This window comes from Pleurodeles waltl, chromosome 4_1 (assembly GCF_031143425.1).
Source record: "Pleurodeles waltl isolate 20211129_DDA chromosome 4_1, aPleWal1.hap1.20221129, whole genome shotgun sequence".
NCBI classification, from domain to species: Eukaryota; Metazoa; Chordata; class Amphibia; order Caudata; family Salamandridae; genus Pleurodeles; species Pleurodeles waltl.
In genome coordinates, this window is record NC_090442.1 from 397,661,164 (window position 1) to 397,687,485 (window position 26,322).

At 42.1% G+C, this 26,322-nt stretch overlaps 1 protein-coding gene across 3 annotated transcripts in view; it reads left to right on the forward strand.

The window, feature by feature from the left end:
• STK38L (serine/threonine kinase 38 like) overlaps positions 1-26,322 on the forward strand; it is a 402,183-nt gene that overhangs the window by 207,794 nt on the left and 168,067 nt on the right. For all 3 annotated transcript variants that reach the window (XR_011202284.1, XM_069228620.1, XM_069228621.1), the window contains exons 4-6: positions 11,629-11,751; positions 12,073-12,156; positions 18,390-18,513. Coding sequence is in view for 2 of the 3 variants with exons in the window: in XM_069228620.1 (XP_069084721.1) it covers positions 11,629-11,751; positions 12,073-12,156; positions 18,390-18,513 (331 nt within the window). In the remaining variant the exon portion in view is untranslated. The remainder of the gene's footprint in view (positions 1-11,628; positions 11,752-12,072; positions 12,157-18,389; positions 18,514-26,322) is intronic.

Below are 26,322 nucleotides of genomic sequence, written 5' to 3' on the forward strand. Positions count from 1 at the left end.
GTGCAGAAGCACAAATGCTAGCAAAAAATGGAGAGGCCAAATCTTCTCTACGACCTACTCCTCTTATGCCAGGGGGGTGGCTGTTTGGGTAGCCACGGGAGTGCCTTTCTGTCATGTCTATAGTGTTAACAATATAGAAGGACATAATGTCCTCCTTCAGGGCACGCTGGATGGTAAGGCCATGACTATCCTGAATGCCTACGACCCCAATGTACATAATGGTCAATTCTATATATATCAGTGCAAGGGTTACTTGAAGATAATAATAGGATTCCCCTGTGGTGTGGGCATGCAACTTTTACTGTGTTCTGGATGGGAACTGGGACTGCCACTCAACAAAATTGAAAAAAAAGACAGATGATGGATGGAATGCTGAACAAAGTAAACGTTCACCCCTAGTCACAAAGATCTGGGTTTAATCCAACGTTTTTTTGCCCACCATGCCACCGCAGTTTGGACCTAGCCATATGCAAAACTGGGCACTAAGCCCCGGATGACCGAATCTTTGACCCAAGTCGTGCAGAATCTAGGGATGCTCGATAGCAGGTTCACACTCCACTCACAAATGCATGGGTATACCTGTCACTCAACAATATATTCTAGATACAGCCACCTGGATAGACTCCTTTTTATGGGACTAGACCAAGGGGCTCGGCAGAGAGTTGAAAATCTGGGAAGATCTGTCTGATCATGCACCAGTGTTACTCCACCTACGCCGGGATGCAGCAGGTGTTGCACGTTCTGCTTAGTGCGCTGGTGCATGCCTTCAGATTTGCTTACGGATGTAGCCTGATGAGAGACACTTGGGGAGGCCCTCCAGACTTACGTAGATGGTAACTGGGTATCAACCGGGTTGTGTGCTACAGAGTGGGAGTCCCTTAAGGCTGTCCTGTAGGCCATATGTATTGGGAAGACATGTGTTGTCAAGTCACAACTTGTTGCGGATATTGAAGATCAGAACTGGAGATTAGCGACCCCATACAGGGATGAATTGGGCTCGGCTGTTACTAGAGGAGAGGTTGTACAGATACTACGTGACTTAGAAACATTGTGGGAGCACCTGGACAGGCATACCCTCACCTCCTATCAATAGCAACTACACAGGGATGGGGGGGGATAAATCTAGTCGACTGCTGAAATGGATACTACAGCACAGACAAGAGACTCTGCCTATTCTGTGCATTCGGGACCCGAGGGGGAAGGTGCTGACGCAACGCTATGATATGCTGGCTGCTCTGGTGTCACACTATTGTACTCTATATCGGGAGAGTGCGGAGGTTCGTCCCGACCGGCCTTAGAGATTTTTCACGGGGATAACTTTACCCTGCATCTCACCTGACAGTGCATGAGATCTTGATATGGACCTCACCCTAGAGGAATTAAGAGCTGCTCTCTGTGATTTGACTAGAGCTAAGGCCCCTGGGAGTGATGACTTTCCTGTTGAGTTTTATCAAACGTATTCTGACATTCTCAGGGAGAAACTGTTGAAAGTTTTTTTGGGATGCAACTAAGTCTCCGGGACCCTGACCCAGACTATATATGAGGGCATAATTAACCCTAAGCTGGGGGGAATACCCTGAGGAGCCCTCGTCATATATACCCATCACTATGAGTAATACTGATGTTGAAGTCCTTTGCAAACTGTTAGCAAAGCGGTTGCAAGGAGTCATCCGTGCCCTGGTCCCTGAGGACCAATTTGGCTTTATGCCCTCACACAGCACAGTGTTTACCCTGCAGCATATGACCCATGTCCTGCATGAGAATGCAGAGTTTGACCACATCTTGCCTTCTTATCACTAGACATCAAGAAGGCGTTCAGTACAGTGCAATTGGAGTTTCCTCATGAGAGTACTTCAGGGGGATGGGCTTCGGCCCAGTCTTCCGAGACTGGGTACAATTATTATACACAAGGCCTGTTGCCCGCATCAAGGTGGGAGGGGAGGTATATGAAGCATGGTTGATAGAACGGGGCACCGGGCAGGGGTGCCCCCTCTCACCGTTATTATTTGGGTTGGCGCTTGACCTCATGGTCATCCTTTTGCGAAAAGTGTTGGGGACATGTCATCTCTGTATGCAGACAATGCACTGGTGTATATCCACTCACCTGTTGAGGCAGTATCTGTGCTAATGCATCATCTGGAGAGTTTTGGACAAGTGTCGGGTTTACAGGTGAATCTTTAAAAAACACTACTGTGTCCCTTGGGGAGGTTAGTCTTGTTGCCACAGGACCAGTTGCCTGACTTGGAAATCCAATGGGAATAAGAGAGTTTCTGGTACCTCGGTATTATAGTCACAAAGACTGTGACGGATCATCAGTGCATTAATGTGTATCGGGTGGTGAGGGGTCTCATTAGATCGATCGACTTATGGAGCACACTGCCTGTGTCAGTCATGGGAAGAGTGGCAATAGCCAAAATTTGGTCTTTCTTCCAAGATGATTATATCTAATACAAAATGCGTTCTTTCCTTTAAACAAGAAATTCTTCTGGACACTAGATAGTCTACTTGTCTTGTTAGTGTGGGCGCAGAAGCCTGCAGGGTAGCCCTACCTGTTCTGAAAAGGGACGTGGAGGAAGGTGGCTAAGCCCTCCCGTACATATGACTTTATTATTGTGCAGCACGTCTGCAGCATGCTGTATTCAAGCTAGCCTGGCTGATGAAGAGTGATACCCTGAAACCGGTCCTAGGATGCTTGTTTCTGGTCCAGGGAGGACCTGGCTTGGCAGTTCGGGCTGGACTGTTCCCATGAGGAACAGGGTCAAGACTGATTTGCATTTGGCTGGGTCCAAACTGGGGTGGCATGGTGAGCAAAAGAACAATGAATTAAACCCTGGTCTGTGACTGGGGGTGAGTGTTTGCATTGTTCAGCACTCCGCCCATCATCCTTTTGTGGTGTTAAAGTTGCTCTATGTGGGAAGGGTATGCCCAGACGTGGGTCCCTTGCTTACTGTGTCACTGGATTCAAGCTAGCCTGGCTGATGAAGGGTGATACCCTGAAACCGGTCCTAGGATGCTTGTTTCTGGTTCAGGGAGGACCTGGCCTGGCAGTTCGGGCTGGACTGTTCCCATGAGGAACAGGGTCAAGACTGATTTGCATTTGGCTGGGTCCAAACTGGGGTGGCATGGTGAGCAAAAGAACGATGGATTAAACCCAGATCTGTGACTGGGGGTGAGTGTTTGCATTGTTCAGCACTCCGCCCATCATCCTTTTGTGTTGCTCATGTAGATTGAGCTTGAACAGCGTTAGCATCCTAGTCGTTCTTGGATTTGGTACATCGTCAGAGTTAACGTGTCAGTCTCCAAGAGGGTTTGTGAAGGCTGCATCTTTGTAGTTTACTGTGTAATCTGTTTTTCATTCACTCACGTCTTTATCCGTATGCAAGGGTTTCCAGTGATCGGGTGCTGGCACTGGGTGCATGCGTGTGAGCAGGTCTGCTGAGCCAAACACAGTAAAGCTTCAGCAGCATCGAGATAGCTGTGTTGCACTCACTCACTCCTAGCAAATAGCTTCACAGTGGTGAATGTGCACTTTAGGACAAGGAAGTGAAAGTGTTATCACCATGGCTAAGATACTCGACTGCAGTTAAATCCTTCTCACACCTGGGCGCACAAATGTCCTGTTAGGTTTGCTTTGTGGAGTGATATTTGAAAAAAGAATTGCTTACAAGGGGCTCAGGTATCTGTTTAAGCTCCTTAACTGGGTGTGGTAAAGAACTCATTTCGCCCCCGCCTCTCGGTATGTTTGTGTTGTGATCATTTCTCGTCTGACTGCTGTGTACGGTATCGCTAATTCAAGCGACAGTTTCACTACAGGGATGTGGAATTCCTATCGCCCGGGACATCTTGTTTGGGGTCAAGGGCAACAAGCCCAACGCTCTGCAGCACAAACCCTTTAGCTGCCTGTTTACAGAGAGTGGAACTCTCTGCAGTTGAGGTAATGTGTTTCCAAAAGATAATGCTGTTCGAACTTGTATTTATGGTTCATTATTTGAAAGCCTTCATTATTAGGGTGAGTGCTGTAAATAAATGTTTTAAGGTCACACTTCACTACTGACGTTGGTTCCAGTATAAAAAAACAAACAAACGTGTATACACATGTTTGAAAAGTTTAGGCTATGAGACTAAGTATAATGCTCCCAGAATGCTCTCTGATTAGATGCAAATGAAGTGTCATTTAGTAAAATGTGTTGATGCATGCTAGTATTTCCCAAAAATATTTCTAATGGAAAATCAGTGTAACCATTTTCAACACGATTATGGGAAGCAAGAAAATAAACAAACACTGACAAAGCCAACTGATCTAACATATTTTTATAAGTCTTTTAGTTTCCTCAATGCGTGTCTTGTTTTGACATGGCTTTTGTAACACTTTATTGTTGTGGGAGCTACCAGGCCCTCAACATTGTAACAAACACTGGCAAAAAAAAAAAAAAAAACGTTTTTGAACTCTAAAAGCACAAGTTGCCACCAGTGCCATAACAAAGGCCCGCAGCCGCCCTCCAGGGGGCCCCTTCAGCACAGCACCTGCCCTGAGTGAGTCTGGAGAGGGTGCTCCTCCATGTTCTTTGCAAAGGGGCACCCTCCAGTTTCGTTACATCACTGATTGCCACTGTAGTTCCTGACACTGAACAAAACTACTTTGTGTGCCAACATGCTCCTTGTGGAAGAGCAGAATGCGATCACTCACAGTAAAGCCAGCCGAAAGAGAGAGAAATAGAAGTTTAATAAAAACAAAATGTCTTTAACACCAGCCCTAATTAGGGACCTAGACCCACATGTAGGTAGCTTTTTGCATGTCGCAAACAGCGACTTTCGCTGTTTGCGACGTGCAAAAAGCACATTGCGATGCACAACCCCAGTTTTGCAATTCGGTAACCTGGTTACCGAATCGCAAAACGGGTTTGCGACTCGCAATTAGGAAGGGGTGTTCCCTTCCTAATTGCGACTCGCAGTGCAATGTAGGATTGTTTTGTGACCGCGGGCGCAAACCAATCGCACTTTGCACCCATTGTGAATGTCACTGTAAAAAAAAATTCAGAGCAGGCAGAGGTCCGCAGAAGAAAAACGTTTCATTTTTCGTTTTTTTAATGCATCTCGTTTTCCTTTAAGGAAAACGGGCTGCATTACAAAAAAAAAAATGCTTTATTGAAAAGCAGTCACAGACATGGTGGTCTGCTGTCTCCAGCAGGCCACCATCCCTGTGAGGGCCACCATCCCTGTGAGCGCCGCCATTCGCAAGGGGGTCGCAAATTGCGACCCACCTCATGATTATTCATGAGGTGGGCATTTGCGAAGCCCTTGCGAATCACAGATGGTGTCAGGGACACCATCCTACATTCGGATTTGCAACTCGCAAATTGCGAGTCGCTCTGACTCGCAATTTGCGGGTCGCAAATCTGAACCTACCTACATGTGGCCCCAAATTCTTAAAGAAAGTCACAAAAGTGCACCCATGGTATATGTTGTACCCCTATAAAATATTTGTGAACTGTATTTTAGCATGGGTAAATACGATGTGCAGATTTGCTCATGTGAAAATCTATTGAGCATTTGCAAGTTCATTTTCCCTCCAGCCACTTTCTTCCCAACCCTGGAAGAAGTTCTAATTCTGCCATTGTCAGGAGTAAATGTCCAACCTTTCTTATTATGGGAAAATATTAGAGAGCAGCTGGTGAAAATCTTTAAAACATGCAGGTTAGTAGGTTTGCAGACTCAAAGGCATTCCAGCCCTGGAACTATTGCTTACTGCTTTCTCCAGCCCCAGTATGCAGATCTGCAGAAAGGTGGCAAAATAAGGAAATTGCTACAGTAGGGATTGAAACTGCAAGTATTTAAGCCCTACTATGGTAGTAGCCCTGGCATAATCAGAGAGGCTATTATCAGAGCTCTTACATAATGAGATTGCTGCCATAATTTGTCGCCACACTACATGGCACCAAAGGGACAAGTAGATCTTTTTACAGGACAAGTAGATTTGAGAAGCAACCTGTCCCCTGGAATTTTAATAAATTCCACACCCCTGCACTATTTGTTGTCCTGGTGTCTTTGTCCCATCCTTACAAGGCAAAAATATCATTAATCACAATACGTTTTCTGTCTTTATGGCCATTAATGTTTTGCCAGCCTCACTCCCACTGTTCTCTGTAGGAGGAACGTTTCGGGGAGGTCGACCCTGAGATTTACTTAGGTTGTGTGGCTGCTGCGAGTCTAGGAATTAAAAGAAAAATCTTGTCTTTTCTCGATTCCCCCAAAAAATGAAATAAGGGCCCCTTGGGCGGTGTGCTGGTCTTACAGTGGGTTTTTCTGCCCTTGGGCTGAAATATTTGGTCGAAATGGCCTGCCGCATTGCAGAGAGATTTCTAGTTAAAAGGATAGTAGCGGGAGAGTCAACTTTCCAAAAAACAAACAAACAAAAAAAAATACAGAGAAATGCTTGGCCTGTATTTGTTTTGTTTGGCTACGAGTATTGTCTGTATAGAAATTCCTTCAGTAAAATTAGAACACTTATTTTCAATTTGAAAAAATACATGGATTTGTACTTTCCCTTCAGTCCATGTGTGATTGGTTATTCATGTCTTTGCGGAGCATTGACCCAAAAGTAGATTTTTTTTAATAGGTGGTATGTCTTATCTATCTATTTGCATTTGTCCGATAATATGTTGAGAGCGTAAAAATAAACCATTGTCAGCATGTCCGTCACTTTGCCATTGTAGTACTGCTTAAGTTTAGTTTTCTTTTTGTTTTCCACATATATTTTATAGCAGTGACTGTGGCGCGGCTCAAATGTTTTTCAATGAAATTTGATCCACCGTAAATTAAGAATGTGGGGAAAGTGAGTGTTCGGGGGTTGGCAGTTGGGAGAAGGACAGCGGTGTGCGACGTGTGTGGGGCTGACATCGCTCCTGTGTGAACCTTATTTACAACGTTTTTGAGACTACGACTGTTGAAATAAAGAAGAGAATATTTACATTCTGGCATCCGTCTTAATAATGGCGATGAGGTGGGCAGGAGCGATGTCGTGTTGGTGACGTGCTTGTTTACAGGAGCTGTTGACGTGCATCGGTTTGGCTCTTAATTTTCTTGGTTCTGCTGCTGTCAGTACGACGTGGGCTCGACTTCATTAAAATACTGTTCGTGGTGGATGAAATTCTGGGTGGTGGTGTGCCTGAATTCCTTTAGAAAATACTGAAATTCACAGCGGCCATATTGAAGGATTGGGAACTTCAACAAGCATAGAATTATGGGTAACCATGTGCGCAAATTCCTGTTGAATGAACGTGTGTGGTCTACGGCGGCCAAATTGGAGGATCCTTTGCCTGGAAAGCATTGCAATTATTATTGCTATTGTTATAGAATTGAACTAAGGTGATAGGCACACCTTTCTGCTTATCATTCAGAGAATTGCTGGAAACACTGGCGATAGGCACGCCCTTCTTCTACATTTATAATTGGACTACGGTGATGGGCACACCTTTGTGCTTATCATTCAGATACACACCTTTCTTCTGGTCCATTTTTTGGGTTTGGTTGTATTTACTGAAGTAATTTATACTTGTTCAAGACATATTATATTGAGCATATATATTTTATTTTTTTGGGGCACTTTTCAGATTTGTGGAAGTTGTCATCTCTAGTGTTAGAAGTGGGTAGTATTTTTTTTTTATGTGTTAAAACATTCTGACCTCTGTTAGTTGTGTAAAATGTCTAGTATACAACCCCCACCATTTTTTTAAATGAACCTGGAGACCCTCCCATTCAGTGGGAATTGTGGTTAGATTTATTTGAAGCATATGGTGATGTATTAGAACATGGTGAGTGTTCACCTGAAAGACATTTGTCTCTGCTCAAACATCGTTTGGGAGCTGTTGGTTTGAGGGAATTAAAAAAATTGCCACCAGTGGAAAATGTGAATGCGGATGATGTATACAAGTGTGCGTTGAAACAGTTACAGGAGAGGTACGATAGAAAGATCAATGTGGTCATGGAGAGATACAAGTTTTATTCCAGGGAACAGAAAGTAGATGAGTCTATTGACGAGTATATGGCAGTATTAAGAGGCCTTGCAGTTACTTGTGCTTTTGATCATATGACTTATGACCAAGTTTTAAGAGATCAATTGTTGATGAAAACTAAATCTAAAAAAATATAAGAGAAACTATGGTCTTCAGGAGAATTATCTTTGAAAACGGCTTTTGAAGTGGCAAGGGGTATTGAGATAACAGGGGGTTGCATACAGATTGAGGAATTAAATCAAAGATAATGGTACTGTGTGTAGTGTGACTGGTGATAAGGATGATAAGGATAAGAAAAAGAAAGGTATTACACAGGTTATTGGTGCATCATACAAAAGTAGTACAAATAACAATATCAAGCTGTGTTTCAGATGTGGTGCTAGTATTCATTTTGCGAATTTTAGTGGATGTCCCGCTATTGGAAAAGCTTGTAGTATTTGCAAAATAAAAATAAAAAGGACATTTTGCATGTGTCTGTAAAAGTTCAGGGAGAACTGTGAGTTGTGTTGTGGAGGGTTTGGGTGATGGGATTGAGGAAGGTATGCAGAACATGGTGTTAAGTATTCAAAGTAGTAATGTTAAGGAGAAAAGTCATCGATTTCCAAGGTCTTACTTAAGTATTGATGGTGTTCAAGTGGAAGTCATGGTATACTCGTGTGTGTGGTACACTATTATGGGGAAAACATTATTTAATCAGTTGTGGCCCGGAAGGGAATTATAGAAAATACTAGATTAAGCCCATGTAGTTATTCTGGACATAAAATTGCGATTGTGGGAAAAGTGCAAGCAGTGAATGAATTTGCAAACAATAGGTGTTCAGGAGAGATTCTCATAGCTGAGAGTGGCGCAACAATTTTGGGTTGGCCACATATATGTGAATTAGGATTAAAAGTTGATCCTAATACTAATCCACCAGTGTACACAGTGGGCGAGGAAGGGTGGCAGAATGATTTGTACAATGACTTAAAAAATATGTTTCCAACAGTCTTTAACAATCAATTGGGGAGCATGAAAGATTTCCAACACACTACTGTATTAAAGAAGGATGCTGTTCCAGTGAGGCAAAGGTTAAGGAATGTTACCTTTAATTATAGAGAGAAATTAAAAGAAATGTTACAGTATTTCTGTAATAATGATATTATTAAACCCATAGAGTGTTCTGATTGGGTCTCCCCTATTGTAATTTCAGTGAAGTCTAATGGGGACCTTAGGTTGTGTGTGGACTTGCGAGCACTAAATTATGCAATTTGGGTAGATGCTTTCCCATTACCTAATTTGCAGGAATTGATGTCCTCAATTGGAGATGCTACAGTTTTTTCAACAATTGATTTGGCTAGCACTTACCATCAAATACATTTGAATCCTGAATCTAAGCATTGTATAGCATTTATTATACCTGAAGGAATGTTTCAGTATAAAAGGATGCTATTTGGGTTAGCCAGCGCATCTGCAATTTTCCAATGGAAGTTATCCAAAATACTTTGAGATGTAAAGGGTGCAAAGGTGTTCCAAGATGACATATTAATATAATGGAAGGATAAAACTGAGCATGACAATAACTTAAAGGTGGTTTTGCAGGCACTAAAGGATTTTGGATTAACTGTTAAAGAACAAAAATGTAAATTTGGTTAGAGTCACGTAGAGTATTTAGGCCACATTATTTCTAAGGATGGAACTCAGCCTAAAATTATCCACGTGAAGGCTATTCGTGAAGCTCCGGAACCTACGAGTAAGGAGCAACTCCTCTAATTTTTGTGACTAGCTGAGTTTTATTCTCGCTTTGTGGAGAATTTTGCATCTAAGGTGGAAAATCTTCGTGCCCTGCTCAGGAAAAATACGACGTTTTGCTGGAAACAACTACATGCCGAGGAGTTTGCAGCTATAAAAGAAGACATCGTGAATGCATCTTGTTTAAAATCATTTGATGAGACTACTGATTGTACCATATCAGTGGATGCTTGTGGATATGGCATTGGTGCAGTATTGTCTCAACAAAGGAAAGGGAACTGATGGGTAGTTGCATACGCATCCCGTACTTTATCACCTGCAGAAAGGAACTATTCAGTGATTGAGAAAAAGTTATTGACATCTACATGGGCGGTGCAACGATTTAGAATGTATATATGGGGGCGAAAATTTAAGATATGTACAGATCACAAACCTCTGGCCAATATATTGAGTTCAAGGGTGGAAGCAACCTTACTCCTAGGTTGGCGAGATTGGCCTCAAAATTACAGATGTATCATTTTGAAATTGTACATTTACCAGGGAAAAGCAATTGTGTGGCAGATGGGTTATCTAGATTACCTCTGTCACCAGGAGCTGTCGAGGAGTGTGATGATAACAAATGTGAGGATATGATGTTTCTGAAAAAAAGGAGAGGTGAACAGTGAGATATCTGAGTGTGTGTGGATGAAGGAAATGCAAAAAGATGAAGTCTTGTTGAGGTGAAAGATTTTATTTTGAAGGGGTGGCCAACAGAATGTAGTTTGCGAGGTGAGTGCAGTACATATTATAAGGTTAAAGATGAGTTGTTGGTGTCGAATGACATTGTATTGAGAGGCGATAAAATTGTACCGCCCTATGGTATGCGTAATGTCATAATCAAGGTGGGGCATGAGGGTCATGGAGGAATGGCGAGTACTAGGAGGAAGATTAAGGAAATCTTTTGGTGGCCGGGTTTAGATGGCATGGTGGACCGTTGGGTGAGAGATTGTGATGAATGTATGATGAGTGATAAGTCAGTGAAGCCGTTGTTGGTGCCATTACAAGTAGTAGAACTGCCTGATGGTCCATGGCATAAAACTGCAATAGATTTTATGGGCCCGTTCGTCACCCTATCTTCTAAGGAAGCATATGCTGTTGTTTTAATTGACTACTTTCCTAAGTGGCCAGAAGTTCGTATGGTGAGCATTATAACTACTGACATAGTCAAAGAATTCTTAAAAGATGTATTTGCGAGGGACGGTATTCCTGAAACCTTGGTTTCGGACAATGGGGTGCAACTCACTTCTGAGAAAATGCAATCATTCTTGAAGAGCTGTGGTGTAACACATGTAAGGGTATCATTGTATCATCCTGAAGGGAATGGTCAGGTGGAAAGATTTAACAAGGTGATTAAGGAAACAATACAATTGGCTTTAGGATCCAAGTCATCCTGGAAGGAGGCCATCCAAAATATGTTGCTGTCTTACAGGTTTACACAACATTCAGTTACTGGAAAAACATATTTTGAATTATTAAGAGGTCGGAAACCATCTTCCAAATTGATTCCTTGCTGGGTAAAGAATAGGAAACAAAAGGGGTCTGGATGATACTTATTTTGGTATTGAGGGAAAAGGTGCAAGAGTACCAAGGTAAAGTTTTGGAAAGGGAGTGTTCGGGGGTTGGCAGTTGGGAGAAGGACAGCGGCGTGCATGACGGACATCGCTCCTGTGTGAACCTTATTTACAAAGTTTTTGAGACTGCAACTTTTAAAATAAAGAAGATAATATTTACATTCTGGTGTCTGTCTTAATAGTGACATTATACATGTTGTTTAGACTTGAATGTTTTAATGTAGTGAACTTGTAAAGGGTAACTAAAAATTCACGCATAAACACCATGTTTTCTCCAGAAAAAGCTTCGGAGGTCACAACATGCCCGTAAAGAAACAGAGTTTTTGCGGCTCAAGAGAACACGCCTTGGACTGGAAGACTTCGAATCTTTAAAGGTCATTGGAAGAGGAGCGTTCGGAGAGGTTTGTGCCTGAAGTATTTGCTCTTAGTGCTTTTTTTTTTTTTTTTTTGTCTTGTTGAACCTATTATTCCAGTCGGTCCGTTTTCAGCATCCCCTTTTCTTTAGAGTGAGGTCTGCCCACGTATTCCATCACGTAGCTACAAATGTAAAGTTTCGATTTTACATGCTTTTCATTTAACTCTTAACTAGGAGCTCGGACGTTTGCAACATGTTCACTTGTCATTTAAGATACCATACATTGCGCGAGAGCGGTGGTGAGAGCAGCAAAGCAAGTGACTGCATCAGTTCTGCATTAAGCATTTGCCATCTCCTTTACTTTTAGGTGCGCCTTGTTCAGAAGAAAGACACTGGTCATATCTATGCAATGAAAATTTTGCGAAAGTCAGACATGCTGGAAAAAGAACAGGTTTGTAGAACGTTAAACTGTACATCCTGTTTTGTACGTTTTGATATTGAAGATTCAAGGATTTATTCCCCAGTAATGGAGCGGCCTTACTTTTAAGTTATAACCCATTATGTTTCTGTCCGCAAGTGGAATGAAGGCATTAAGCATGGTGATGCAGCTCCCGATTGCTGCATCATGGGACTTAGAGTGGCCCAACATGTGATGTCATGAACAGAGTCTGATTACCATCAAAAGCATGAATGTTTGCTGAGCAGTGGAACCAACTGCATATCCCTAAACTAATTTCCTCTATGATCTAAAGATGCAACTTGACCTGCCATTTTGTCAGTTCATGAACTGAATTCTTCGTCAACATTCACAGAATCTAACTTATGCCAACAACCTTTATTATGGGAGTGCTTTCTGTGTGTGTGACCTGTAGAACCTGCTCAGAAAATGTAATCGACTTTCTTTCAGGGGAAATAAGTCCCACTGATACCTGTCTGGGAAGAGGTCTTTTGTTAGAGTTAGGATTTCCTCTCTTTTTTTTGTTACGTGTATATGCTGTCAGTATGGAGATGTTGCACACCTTTAGTATTTTTAAGTAATCATATTATTGTCAAATGTGTTTTTCAGTGTGTAAAAGGTTTATACTGAAGTGTCTTCATTGTTCCGCCTACTAGGCGTTGCTCTAGTGTGATGGATGGTATTGAACCTCAGAAATCAAATTTGAGAGAATTCCAGGTTTTCTCAGCCGGGGACCATGCCTTTCAAAATAAAATGGCCAACCGAAATGAAATTAATGGTTCCCCTCTGAAATGTTCTATTTAAGGTCACACTGAGCAGGTCTTTTACCTTGCAGCAGCCGTTGGTCTCAAGTACCCTATCCACGCCCATCTCCCCCAACAAAACCCATTTAGTACCTGTTTTTACTGTCCGCGCAGTTGAGCCATAATCATTGCATAATCCAACAGGCATGACCTTATATAGCCCTACTTCTCACCAATCTGTGAGCAATTTAACAGTTAATTGGACATTAAAAAAAGACGTTTCGTGTCAAAGCATAGGCAGTACTCAAGCCGGCAGTACAAGACGAGAATGCACAGCACTTCTGGGGCTTAATTAGATGAGGCAAACAAGGCACGTCAGAACCCTCCAAACGGGCATCCCAGCGCATTCTTGGGTACAGAGTTTTATGGCCATGAATCATTCATTCCACCAAAGTGAACAGAATGCATCTGCCCAAGCCACATCGAAGAAATAGATTCCATTAACTCTTTAACAATAGTTTTGGAAAATTCTGACATAATATGTTCAGAATTCACTGAAGAGTTAGTTCGATTTGTTATTTTAAGCCAGAAGCAAATTAAAGCTCAGGCCCCGGATAGCATTCCAACGGACATTTACCACAAGGCAGTTTGGGTGCCTATAGCAACTGTGATGTACAATGCAGTTTTTGAGTTTGGGGAGGTTCCTGCATCTTGGAGAGCTACAGTCGTGGTGTCACTGCACAAAAAAGGTCCACGAAATGATCCGGCTAACTACCGCCCGATCTCAACTGTTGGACGGCGCGTGAAATCTATGGCAAGTTATTGCTAACTCGGTTAGATTCGTGGGCTGATTACCACAAGAGTTGGTCACTGTTTCAAGCTGCTTTTCGCAAGTCACAAGGCATTTTTAAACAAGTGTCTAGATTGTATTGTGCTTGCCTAAAGTGCACTTACAAAAAAACAAAAACATCTGCATTCTTTCTAATTTTTATCGATCTTAAAAAGCCGCATTCTATTCAGTGGCTACACAAGCCCTTTGATGGAGCCTGCAAAATCTCGGTATTTGTACAAAGCTCCTGAACGCAGTGAAACAACTTCATCTACGCAGCTGCAGTGAGATTGGGCACAAATGGTGAGCGCCACCAAGCTTTGCCATAAAAACAGGTGTGAGACATAAATGTGTCTTAGCACCTTTATTAGTTAGCGTATTTATTAGCGGTGTTGTGAAGCACTCACTACTGCTAAATATAGATGTCCCAATCATTTTTTGGGTGGAGGGCAAAGTATCGATTTTTAAATATTTGGTGATGACGCCGCACTATTGGCATGCTCAGAGCTTTCTAAGTATAAGTTACTCAAGGGTTTTGAAAACTACTGCACACAGAAGAACCTCGCAATCAATATCAGTAAGACAAAGAACATGTTGGTTTATTCACCGCATAATCTGAGGAATATATTTGAAGTTTGCAGTCTGCCTTAGGATCAGGCTGATTTTTATGATTTGTGAGTAAGATGTGATGCAAAACTAACTTGGGCCAAGCAGAAAATCAGAGCAAAGGTAGCCTGTCCCAACACGCAGATGCTGTTTTGCAGGTGAGTGGCAAGTTTGGTTGAAGATTCACAAAACCAGCTTTGCTAACCTATCGAGCTAAAACACAGACAGCAGACCTATATGGAACAGAGCTGTGAAGATGCAGCGTGGCTCCTTGTCTCCTGAAAATAAAAAAAATAAAAAATTGTGCCATCTGTTGCAGCTTGGCCCAGAGACCCCAATGACGGCTTTAAGATATGAATGGGCTTTGAACTACATTGAAGCTTTTTCTGCATTTTATTAATATGGAACAAACCAAACGTTGCAATCTACCTTAAGCATGTTCGTGAACTCTAGCAAAGCACTAATTCATATAAGGTACCATGGCTAACTCATATTGCAGGGTCCTTAACCAGCATGTTTTCCTTCACAAGCTGCAAACGAATCCAGAGGTCATGGTTCCCTCAACCTTGGAAATAATTAAAGAAAAGTACTGGTTATAGAGTTAAAAAAAATGCAAGGACGTAAGCTATTTACATTATTCCAGAAAATTAAAGCTACTTCATGTTACGAGAAATACCTGGACCAACATTTTCGGAAACAAAAAGCTTAATTTATGATGCATATGTTAGGTTTCCTCCCTGGAAAGGCCTTCACTAGGAGATGGTCGAGCAAGAATCATGACACCTCCTGTAACTGCGCACAAGGTAGTTATAATCAATCCTGCACTTTATGCTGCTATGCACTTTTTCTCTGCCAGAAAGAAGACTATATTTTTGCCCTCTATTTTAGAAACCTCATAAGACATTGCAATGCTGCTATGACTCTGTGCCTCCAAACTGACAGTGAATCTACTTTTATTCCAGTGGCCTCATATCTATGCAGCATGAAAAGTCACGCAGTAATCATTTCATAAATAGTCTGACAATTAACCACAACCATAGGCTGATGTTTAACAATATTGGTTACGCCGTGAAACCCCAAATTAACTTTGTTATTTATCCATGAGCTTAGATTTTTTGGCAGAACGTACGTCCTTATGACTGCTTTTTACTATACTACATGGGTTTTGAATTATAAGGGATTTTGTGCCACATATGCACTTGAAAGGTGAGAACGAGGGAGATGTAGCATCTTCATGAAATTAACTTAAGAAATTTATTATGAGTTTTTAAATGTCTTGCAGATAATTTGGCTAACCTGGTAATTTAACATTTGTTTTAAAATTAATAGCTAACCGCACTTGAAACTTCGTTAGAGAATGAAGTTAACTTAAATACTATTTGGCTGTTTTAAAATTTTGTAACAACATAATATAATATTTTATCACGTGTTGGCCATCCTAAGGATGTTTTCATTTTTGGATCTATTTCCCATCTTTTTACTCTTGCCATTTATTGCCCCCCTTGAATCCCTGGCATTAACATCTCTAACAGTACTACATTTTAGATCATGCATTTTGAAGAAAGTGCCACTTTCAATTGAGTAGCTTTTCTTAAAAAAATACAAGACAATTTATGTTGTCCATTGCAGTGATTTGTTCATTGCTAGGTGATTTCATAATGGTGAGATTAGGGAGAACAACCTGTAATCTTTCTGCTTGCGATTAAACCGGAAATGTTGCTAACACCCAAATTGTACAAATTGTTTCATCCCTCATAGTGTACAGTAAGATATAGCTTGAGAATGTGTTTCTTAAAATTATTTTTTTCCTCTTTAGTGGTGGAGGAAAGACCTCTCCCAATTTAAGTGAGATGAGTAAAGAGCAAACAGGAAGGAGGCAATAGAATTAAGCGATTGCCTGCTGGCACCACGGCACAATTTAATTTGAGCATTTGGTGCGCTAGTTTCTGTAGGTATGGTATTTGTTTAGGGTTTTTCTAGTGCGGTATCGGAAGGGAGGGAATTATTCACCACATGAAGTGGAGTTGCATGGTTTTAGTATGGAATAGCTGAATGGATGAGATTTCAGAAATATTCTGAGATAGCAGGAATTCTACAAACACTATATTTTTTTTCCTCTGGTTAGCTGTTCTTGGCAAATGTTTGCAATATTTTATTTTATTGCTTTGTAGAAAACGGGGATATTCAAGCTTTGCCAGACAGAATCTCACATTCAAAGTTTTGCAGTACAAAATTGCACATGTAAAAAATGTCTGAAGGCAAAAATACTTTAAATTGTTCTGCATTGGTAGCTTTTTAGGCAGCTCTGCTTTGTTGCTAGGAAAGCCTAGCAGCCTGATAACTTTCAAGCTCAACCCAGAAGCGCAGTTTGGTTGAAGGAGAAAAGGATCAGGAGTTAGCAGCCTCATAGTAGGGACCTGCCTAGGTGCCTCAGAAGGGTGAATCTGTCTTTGTCTATACCAGACGGGTGGAAGATAACCATCACATCATGGAGATTATGTGGATTTCCAGCAATAAGAGGAATACATGAAAACTTGCAGCTTGATAAATATTCAAAAAGAGGCTTTAGGAAAAGGCTGGGCAGAAGTAAGTGTCCTTGTAGAGAACACGGTCCCAGCAATTGGAAGAAATGAAGTCTACTCTTCAGTAAGTAGTGATTTTGATGTGTAAACCCCTCTGGTAATGGGATGGCATGGAGTGGGAGTGGTTCACATGGGTCATCTAAGCTAGGAAGAGGAGATTGGCGGCAAAAGAAGGTGCTTAGAATGGAGGCGGGATCACAAAACAGAGCTACGCAGTAAAAGAAATGGAACAACAATACTGTAAAAGTGGAAATAATGCTCCATCAGCAGAAATTATTTACGAACATTTACAGGCTGACTAGATTCCACAAAAGGACAGAATTTATATTTAAAAAAAGCTAGAACAGAACAAGAGATGATTGTATAATTAATTTAGAATTGGTTCAAACATTTGGGTGGTACTAAAAATATAGTGGTAGCAAAATAGACAGAAATATGTAATGGTGCAGTGAATGTGTGTAAGAGGTAAACAAAAGTGTAAATGAATATGCACAGTTAAACACAATGAAGTACAATGTTAAAGTTGTTGGTCATTATTCCCTCATGTTCAGCCTGTGGCTAGTTAGTCCAAGTTTCTACCCCAAAGAATAATTGGCAGGATCTTTCTCGCGACAAAGATTGTTACTAGCCACCCTGAGATTCTGAAATAGCACATTATGTGGGCTTGATCTGGTGGAGTGGGTATTTGACCTGGTGCAGCACTGGTTATGCAGTTCTTTTTCATTTTCTCCATTCTGACCCCTTCATTAAAATTTGGGTAGCTTACTGCTTGTTAAGTATTCTTCTGTTGGGCACTCTCTCCCCAACCCCACCCCTTGCTTCCTATGCTTATGTATTTTAGAATCTCTTGATGGCTATTAACCATCTCTGTTCTGAAGTAGTCCCCATCATTTACAATGTGCGGTCTAAAGTTAACTATTGCTGGTCACAGATTGTCTGTGAGATAAATTATATACAATATAAATTATATAAAAAAATATACATTACATAAAGTATATGTACATTATGTACTTTGACTTGTGAAAGGAGGGCATGAAGGTTAGAGTTCCAGAAACTGAGGGTTTTGTAATTTAGATACTACAAACACAAAGTGTTTTGACATTGGAATTGTTCATCCATCAAAACAACAGTGTAGTGTCTCTGACTGGGACCATTCATTAAAACTGGGTGTCACTGGCAACCTTTAGAAGCCTAAAGATGTGCAGAAGGATAAAGAGGTTTAATGGCGTTTTATGCTACTGAAACAAATGTACATTTTTGTAAAACACATTACCACCAGAACTTTAACGGAGAGATAATATTTTTATACAGCCTTAAATGTTTCCTACATTTGCACTCTGGACAGATTTCAAACTCTGAAACACTTGTGTTGGAATTGTTGTTTAGGCAAATGTTTTATGTACATCTGCCAGACTCATCTAGTGTTAAAAGAATCTGTGGTAACATATGGATTCCTTTGAAATGCAGGTGGCCCATATTCGAGCAGAGCGAGACATACTGGTGGAAGCAGATGGTGCCTGGGTTGTAAAGATGTTTTACAGTTTTCAAGATAAAAGGAACCTGTACCTGATAATGGAGTTTCTTCCTGGAGGTAAGTGGTAATGTCAGTTAATTTCTGAAACAGTTTGTGAATTTGAGGTGTTTGACTTTTGTTTTGATTTAAAGGAGCAGTATTATTGAGAGAGAGCTTTATTAGTTGAGGTGGAGCGGTGCCCATCACAAATAATAGTCACCTTCATCTTAGGTTTAGTCAGTAGTTTTAGTAATCTAAACCTGGGCTCAACCTCTGGTAACTATGCCACAAAGCAGGCAGGCCTAACCTAATGAAAATGTGTGATGCATTTAGAATTACCTAACCGTATGCAAAATGTCAGAAAAACAACAATCATCCAGTAAGGGAAAACTGGCAATATTCATTTTCAAACATTTATGTCAAAATAGAGCAGCAAAGCCCCAATGGTAGTCAAGGATTGTGGTAGAGTGGGACCTCAAAACGATTTGAGGATGAAGGCAATGTATCGCTGGTCAGATACACCAAGTAGGTTCATCTTGCTAGGGCCTGGAAAGAGGGAAGCTCAAAATAGTGTTAGTCTCAACCTGAAAAAGGACTTTGTTGTTTTTCTGCGGAAAATAACTTCCAGTGAGACAAACCTGAAATTCAGTGTGATGCCATGGAGCTGCTGAATTGGACACTTTGCAGTTGGTCCCCTTGAAGGACTGGAGCAGAAGTGTTGAAAAAGTTCCCAAACTTATTTTGGTGCCAAAAACAACCACATGAGGACACATCCAAGGCCCTGAGAACATCAGGGCAAGCACTTAAAGGCTCTCAGGGTGACAAGCAGAGACATCAGGAACACTCAGTCCAGGCCAGTTTTCCCCTGCTCAGCTGTGATTCTTTGCCGAAATGTTCTCTTAAGCTTTTTTATGTCACTGGATCCACCCAGGGGACCACTCTTATGGACCTTGGAGATCTTTCTGTTCTTTGATTTCAAGTGAAAAGGACTTCATCCTCCTTAGGTTCTTCTCACAGGTAAGAGGTGTGAAGTGCAGTAACTTCGGTCCATCTGGTAACCTTTTGCAAGTTCTGTAATATTCTGATGAAGGTGCCTTGACGTGCCATGTTTATGCTTGGCATCAGCTAGTGGATTGGGAGAGATTCCTGTACACTCTCTAAGTAATGGGATAAAAGTTCTTAGACGTAATCCTACCTACATATTCTGTAGTTCATTTTGCTTTACTGCAGACAAGCCTAAAATGTCATGTGGCATTTTCAAGATTGTAAAGTTTTGGGCCACACTAAATTTGGGCTACAAGGCCTGGGTGCTTATGTAGGAGTTTTCATAGAGAAATCACCAGTGTACTCCCATATCTATCACTAAAATCCAGTTTGAAGCACACACTGAACCCACAGCTGACATAAAGCCCCTAAAGTCCGAGTCCATTTTAAGTAGGCCAAACTTAAGTAATGTAAGTTGCCAGTTTCTCAATTTTAGGTATTGGGAGTCAGTCGCCATTTTCCTCAATTTGTGCAGAACCACTATCATGTCTGGCATTGACACAGATGTCACCTGACCTTATTCCAAGAACTGTGAAAGTGTCAAGTCATTCAGACAGTTTCGTAGATATACCTGATGCAACGTCAGCCTGGGACAAGTATCTAGTTATCACAGTGTCAAGGTCAAATAAGAACAAACACAGAAATATAGCCAAAATAGTGTAGTCTGAATTGATGTCCATTTACCCTGTATGTTCATAAGGATATATCTGGAATGCAAATCTTGATGGACACAATCTATGGCAGACATTATTCCTAAACCTATGTCCGAAAATGCCAGTCTCCAACAAGATTTAGTATACGACTGCCTCTTGATCAGGAGAGGTCCTTTGCTCAGATTATCTCACAAGATACTGCTGGAGACGCCAGCGCACCAAGAAAATTCTACATCGTACGTGATGCACATAACAAGCTGAGTCCAAGAGAGAGGACACTACTGAGGCGTGTTTTTTCCATTGACAGGAACCACTGCCTTCACTTCTCTGATAACCACAGCTTTTGCTGTCATAAGATATGTATGCAGTGCATTGCTTCTCCCTAAGAAAGTCTAGATTACAAGTCCTACTTTCCGTACTCTCCTAGCATAGCACATAGAAGTAGATTTCAGGGTGTTAGGTTTTAAGTGACATTTTAACTATGTTAGAAATGTTAATTTTGTTCTTGTTGGTCACCACCTGCCTATCCGCTGTTTTTTTATATTCTTACTGGTTGCTTTAGATGTGCTGAGAAACAGGTTCAACTTGTTGCAATGAAGTCTTTCAGCTAAACGTGTTCATTCTTCATAGGACCATTTGTGTGTGTGTGTAAAGGATGAAATAATTTTGCTTCCGGTACCATGGTGCCCCAGGTTTGGTTTTAGGGATTGTGTGTAACTCAAAAGCAATGATCCCACTTAATGTATTGAGAGGGATTCTTTGGGGCTACAATAATCTATGTTTCACATTCAGAGTTGGTGCATTGAACCAAGTTCGTCCATGTCACCTGTGGGTGCGAAAGCAAAACTTGTAGAGCTGCACCAGAGTCATAGATTACACAACACAACACAACGAACCTCGAGACCGACTCTGGTAGGACAAAATCAAAGGCCTTCAACAACCAGACTGGAGATACACAGGAATTGTTTTGGCATCCTGTTCTCTCCTTTCAAGTGCTCTCCAAGAGTTAAATATAGCTTAAGAGACCTGTCGAGTTGTATTTGACATTGTGGTATCATCAGGATGCCCACAGCCTTCCCTCTGAACAGTCTGTAGAGCTCAGAGGAGTCCTCTCTGCCCGTTAAGGTCAGACTGTTTGCTCCTGGGAGGCATTTCCCACCTGTTCAAGACTAATCTCTGCAAGAAGCTGGAGAGCCAATGCAAATAAGCCCCCAGCAACTTTAGGCAGGTAAATGGTAACATTCTAAGAATTACTTTTTATTAATATTTATTAAAAATCGGACTAAATTATTGAATTAGAGTTTTAATAACTATTAAAATAGTTGTTTAATCATTTTTCTAGCTGGTCCCATTCCAGAGTTACAGTATTCGTATTTTAGTCTTAATTTGGTTTTCAATATAGGACTGCTGTACCTGCCACAGTGAAAATAGCTGCTCGAGGCATGTGTAGCTGTAGATAAACATGCTTGTCATACTTCTTCCATCTAGTGTTAGGTCCGAATGTGTGGAAGTTTTTTTGTTCAAATAAGTCTTTCTTGTCGTGAAGTAGAGACTCCTCCCCTTGGTGATAATGCGCATGGACATAGATTCCATTGTTAGAGTGTTGTCTTTCTTACATTGGGTTTGCATGTGTGTGCCTGTGCTTCATTTCAACAGTCACGGTTCACCTTCCAGTATTTCTTTCGATCTTGTTTTCCATTCTGTGTATTGAGTTATTTCTCTATTGCTCGTTGATTCGGTACAACTGCCCTACCTACGGGGCCTTGCCCTTAGGGGCCTTTCTTCGGTTTCCATTACATTCTTCAGAGTATGATTTGCTGGTGATGGAACAGACGCTCTTCCGATATTGCCTGCACTGCCACACAAAGTATCCCTGAACCGATCAGCACTTAGTTTGCAATCAAACATAGGGAAGCGGATGACACGTCTGCCTTTCTTTCTGCACAAAGAAAAGCCTTCAAGACTGTCAAGCACATTGCCTTGAAATGTTGTGCAGGAGCAATGAGGATACTCTAGACATCTTCGACCATCAGTATGTCAAAGAAGAACACCCTGATTCGTCTGCTGTGGAGGAAGAGTCGTCAATAGAGGGCAGTTCCATCTCCAAACTCGAGGTCGACTTGGAGATGGAGGAAGATACACCGACTCAACAGGGTTATGAGTGTGGCACCCCCTCTCCATCAAGACTGTGTCGATCCCTACAAAAGACACTTAGCCCATCTGGAACAACATACAGAGGCCCTTAGTCTCCACTGCCTTCAGGCCGTGTCTGGAACAGGGCAACTGGTTCAGATGCTCCCCCCTCTGGCTCAGTGCCAAAACACCTGCCAAAGCCTTGAGCATCAAGCACTTAGGTTCTGGAATGCTACCCGGTACCTACCGGACCCTTGATACCGAGCTAAACATCGCAGTCCACATCTGTCACTTTGATGCAGAGTGGAGCTTCAGTACTAAAGCCAGGTGCGGACCCAGAAGCCGACTTCCTAGCCTGATTCCAGCAAGCCAGTGTAGTTCATATTCCATAAACTCCAAGAGCAGCTGTATACCAAGCAAAGGCAAATTTACATCCGACCTCACACTGGACATATCCTTCACAAATGTTCAGCTCCAATTCCTCCAGCACCCAAAAGATGGCTATCTTTCCAGGAGGCTCTGGACTTACCAGTACCACCAAAACACTGGAAAAAGTCTGACAAGGTCATCAGCCCTTTGCCTCTTCCCCCACCCTTACCACCTCCACCACCACCTTCACCTTCTCCACCACTGTCTGTAGAAGACCCACAAGTTATTTCACCTCAGGGGTCTCCACTCCTGCATGTCGACCGTTGGGATACTTATGATATCGACCTTTCAGGGGACACAGACCCGGATCTATATCCCGCCCGTCCCTCCACGCTTGATGACTCAACATCATATCAGGAGCTTATAGATAGAGCTGCTGCCTTTCACGACGTATAACTCCATAAATAGCCTTTAGAATAGGACTTCATCTTTGAAACACTTTCCACTATTCATAGGGCCACACAGTATCTCCCTATGATAAAGGGCATGTTAAGATGCACAGAGGGACATCTTTATAGAATTTATTGGGGCTAGGGTTATGGCGCCCAGTGTAGACAAAGTATAAACCTTCCCCACCTTATCCCATCTATATCAGGAACAAATTACCACCAGACCCGCTTATCATTACCACTGCTTGCAAACATACCAACCCACAAGCCGGTGGAGATCCCTGCCGCGTAACAAAGAAAGTAAGCATATTGGTGCGGTGGAGAAAAGGGCTGCCCCACGATCCGCCATTTATTTGCGTAGTGCCAATTAAATGGGACTACTTGCTCGTTACAGTCATGCCCACTGGAATGAAATGGAGGATCTGCTCCAATATCTCCCAGAGGAACACAACAAATGAGGACATGAACACGTTGCTGAAGGCTAGGTTCTCTCAAATACTTCAATTTGCTGGGCCTTGGATGCTGTGAACACTGCAGCTAGGGGTATCAACACCAGTATCTTGCTGAGGCGCCATGCATGGCTGCGGATTTCTGGTTTTAGAACCAGATGTACAATAGAATGTCATCAATGTGCCTTTTGATTAGGAACATTTGTTCAGACCCCTAGTAAATCAAATACTAGAAAAAAATAAAAAAGATACAGAGAGAGAAAAAGCAATGGGGGCCCTTGAGATACCTACTTCCCATTACTTTTTTCGCCGCCCAAACTGTTGTGGAGGTTCCAAGATGACCTCTTCCAATACCTCCACCTCCTACCTCATTAATCAGGGTGAACAAACCTCCCCGCAAGGTTATTTCTGAGTCTTCTATAGTGAAAACAATGCCAAAGGCAGATGTAATGGTATTTGCCCATGCAGAACTAAAACCACCACCATTCTGTGACTTCCCTCTTCTACCCCTGCACCTCCTCTCCCCATACCATATAACACCTGCCAGAGGGCATTCACAGGAATTCTTACCCACATGGCAAACAGTTACATCAGACCAGTGGGTGGTGGACATTATCCACCATGGCTATTGTCTGGAGCTTATTACCACTCCTCCCAGCATTCCACCTCACACTCACAGGCTATCACTGGAACATCAAACACTGCTCATGCAAGAAGCTCAGGCTCTTCTCAAAGGAGCTATAGAACCCACCAGGTTTGTGATGAGCAACAAACATTATCAGTTCAAAGTTCTCCCTTTTCGGGGGACTACTGCACCTTGAGTATTTACCAAATGCACAGCAGTGGTAGCAACCCATCTATGCAGACAAAAAAGTTCACATATTTCCATATCTGGACGATTGGCCTAACAAAGCCAAAACTTATCAACAGTAGATATGCTACATCGTTTAGAGTTCACCATCAGTATCACACAATCTCACTTTCAACCTCTGCAGGTTCAACCGTATTTAGGGGCTATTCCAAACACACAAATATGATTAGCCTATCCCAAGCCTCTAAGTATCCTGAGTTTCCAAGCATTGTTACCCAAATTTCAGATAAATCAGTAACTCAGTGAGGACACTCGTGTGTCTTCTAGGTATGATGGCCTCCTGCATTGCCATAGTACCCCATTCATGACTACATATGCGACTGTTAAAAAAAAGCTTAGCTCGTCAATGGTCTCTGACGCAGGGTGAATTAGAAGATCCAGTGTTGTTAGACCACCGCACTCATCACTCTGCAGTGGTAGAACACCAGCAACTTATTACATGGGCTGCCTTTTCTCAACCCGGTTTCCCACATCACTTTCACAATGGATGCATCTTCATAGGGTGCACACTTGCATGATCTCACAGTACAGGGTCTCTGGGATTCGAAGCACCAGGGTCTCCACATCATTAACTACCTAGAGCTTCAAGCTGTTCACCTAGCATTGAAAATATTCATACCTCAACTGATTGGCAACTTTGTCCAGACGGACAATATGACAGCCGTTGTTGTCCACAAAAACAGGGTAGGACACGTTCTCCACAATTATCTCACCTATTAAACATTTTTTTTTGATGGGCTCTACATCAAAACATTCACCTGTTAGCGGAATACCTTCCGGGAACAGACAACAATTTTGCAGACCACCTCAGATGGATGTAGCAACGTGCCCACGAGTGGGAACACCACTTTGAAGTCCTCTTTCCATACTTTCACAGATGGGGGGGTTCCCTCAAATAGATCCCTTTGCAACTGCAGACAATGCCAAATGCCTAAACTTTTCATCAAAGTTCCCACACTCACTATCCAATTACAACTTACTGGATGAGTTGGACAGGGATATGTGCCTACACCCCCCCCCCCCCATCCATTTCTGGTTCAAAAGCTTAGGCAGACATCTCTCACACTGTAGTAGTGGGTCCCACATGGGCTGCTCAACCCTGGTTCACAACTCACTGGACCTCTGTAGTTCCCCACGGCCTGACCTTCTCACTCAACCATAGAAAAATCAGGTACCCATATCCCAAGGCTCTCAATCTAGATATCTGGCTCCTGAGGTCAGAGACGTTAATTACCTGTATCTACCACCCAAATGTAGGCCGTTCTTAAGGAAGCTCATAGGCCTAACACTCGGGCATGCTGCACAGTTAAATGGAAGAGATTTATATGTTATTGTCATTAAAAACACATTGATCCTTTCAATGCCACTGAACAGAACATTGTCTGTTACCTGCTTTATTTATAACTCTCTGGGCTGGCATTTACCTCCATAAGGTTACATCTTGCTGCATTAGCTGCCTATCTACAAATTAGGCAACATGTTTTTATTCAGAATGCCAGTATTAAAACCTTCATGGAGGGGCTTAAGAGTGTTGGGTCCAGATGTAAGCAAGTTGTTTTTCTTTGAAGTCTTTCCTGTCACGAGGTATAATGACGACTCCTCTCAGTAGTAATGCGCATGGGCATTGGCTCCATTGTTAGATTGTTTTCTTTCATCAGGTTTGGCCGTGTGTTCCTTCGCTCCATTTTGACTCCATCATGATTTGCCTTTCGGTTCATGTAGCCCATTCCCTTAGTCTGTATTGTTTTGATTGCGTTTTCCATCTGCGTATCGAGTTACATCTATATCGGTTCAGTTTGCTTCGACCGCGGCCCCTGCAGGGAATGTCCCTGCTGGACCTAAGTTGATTTAGAAATGGAGGACGTTAATTCCGGCTTCGCAGCCCATGAGTATACATCCTATGGGTCCCTCTAAAAGAC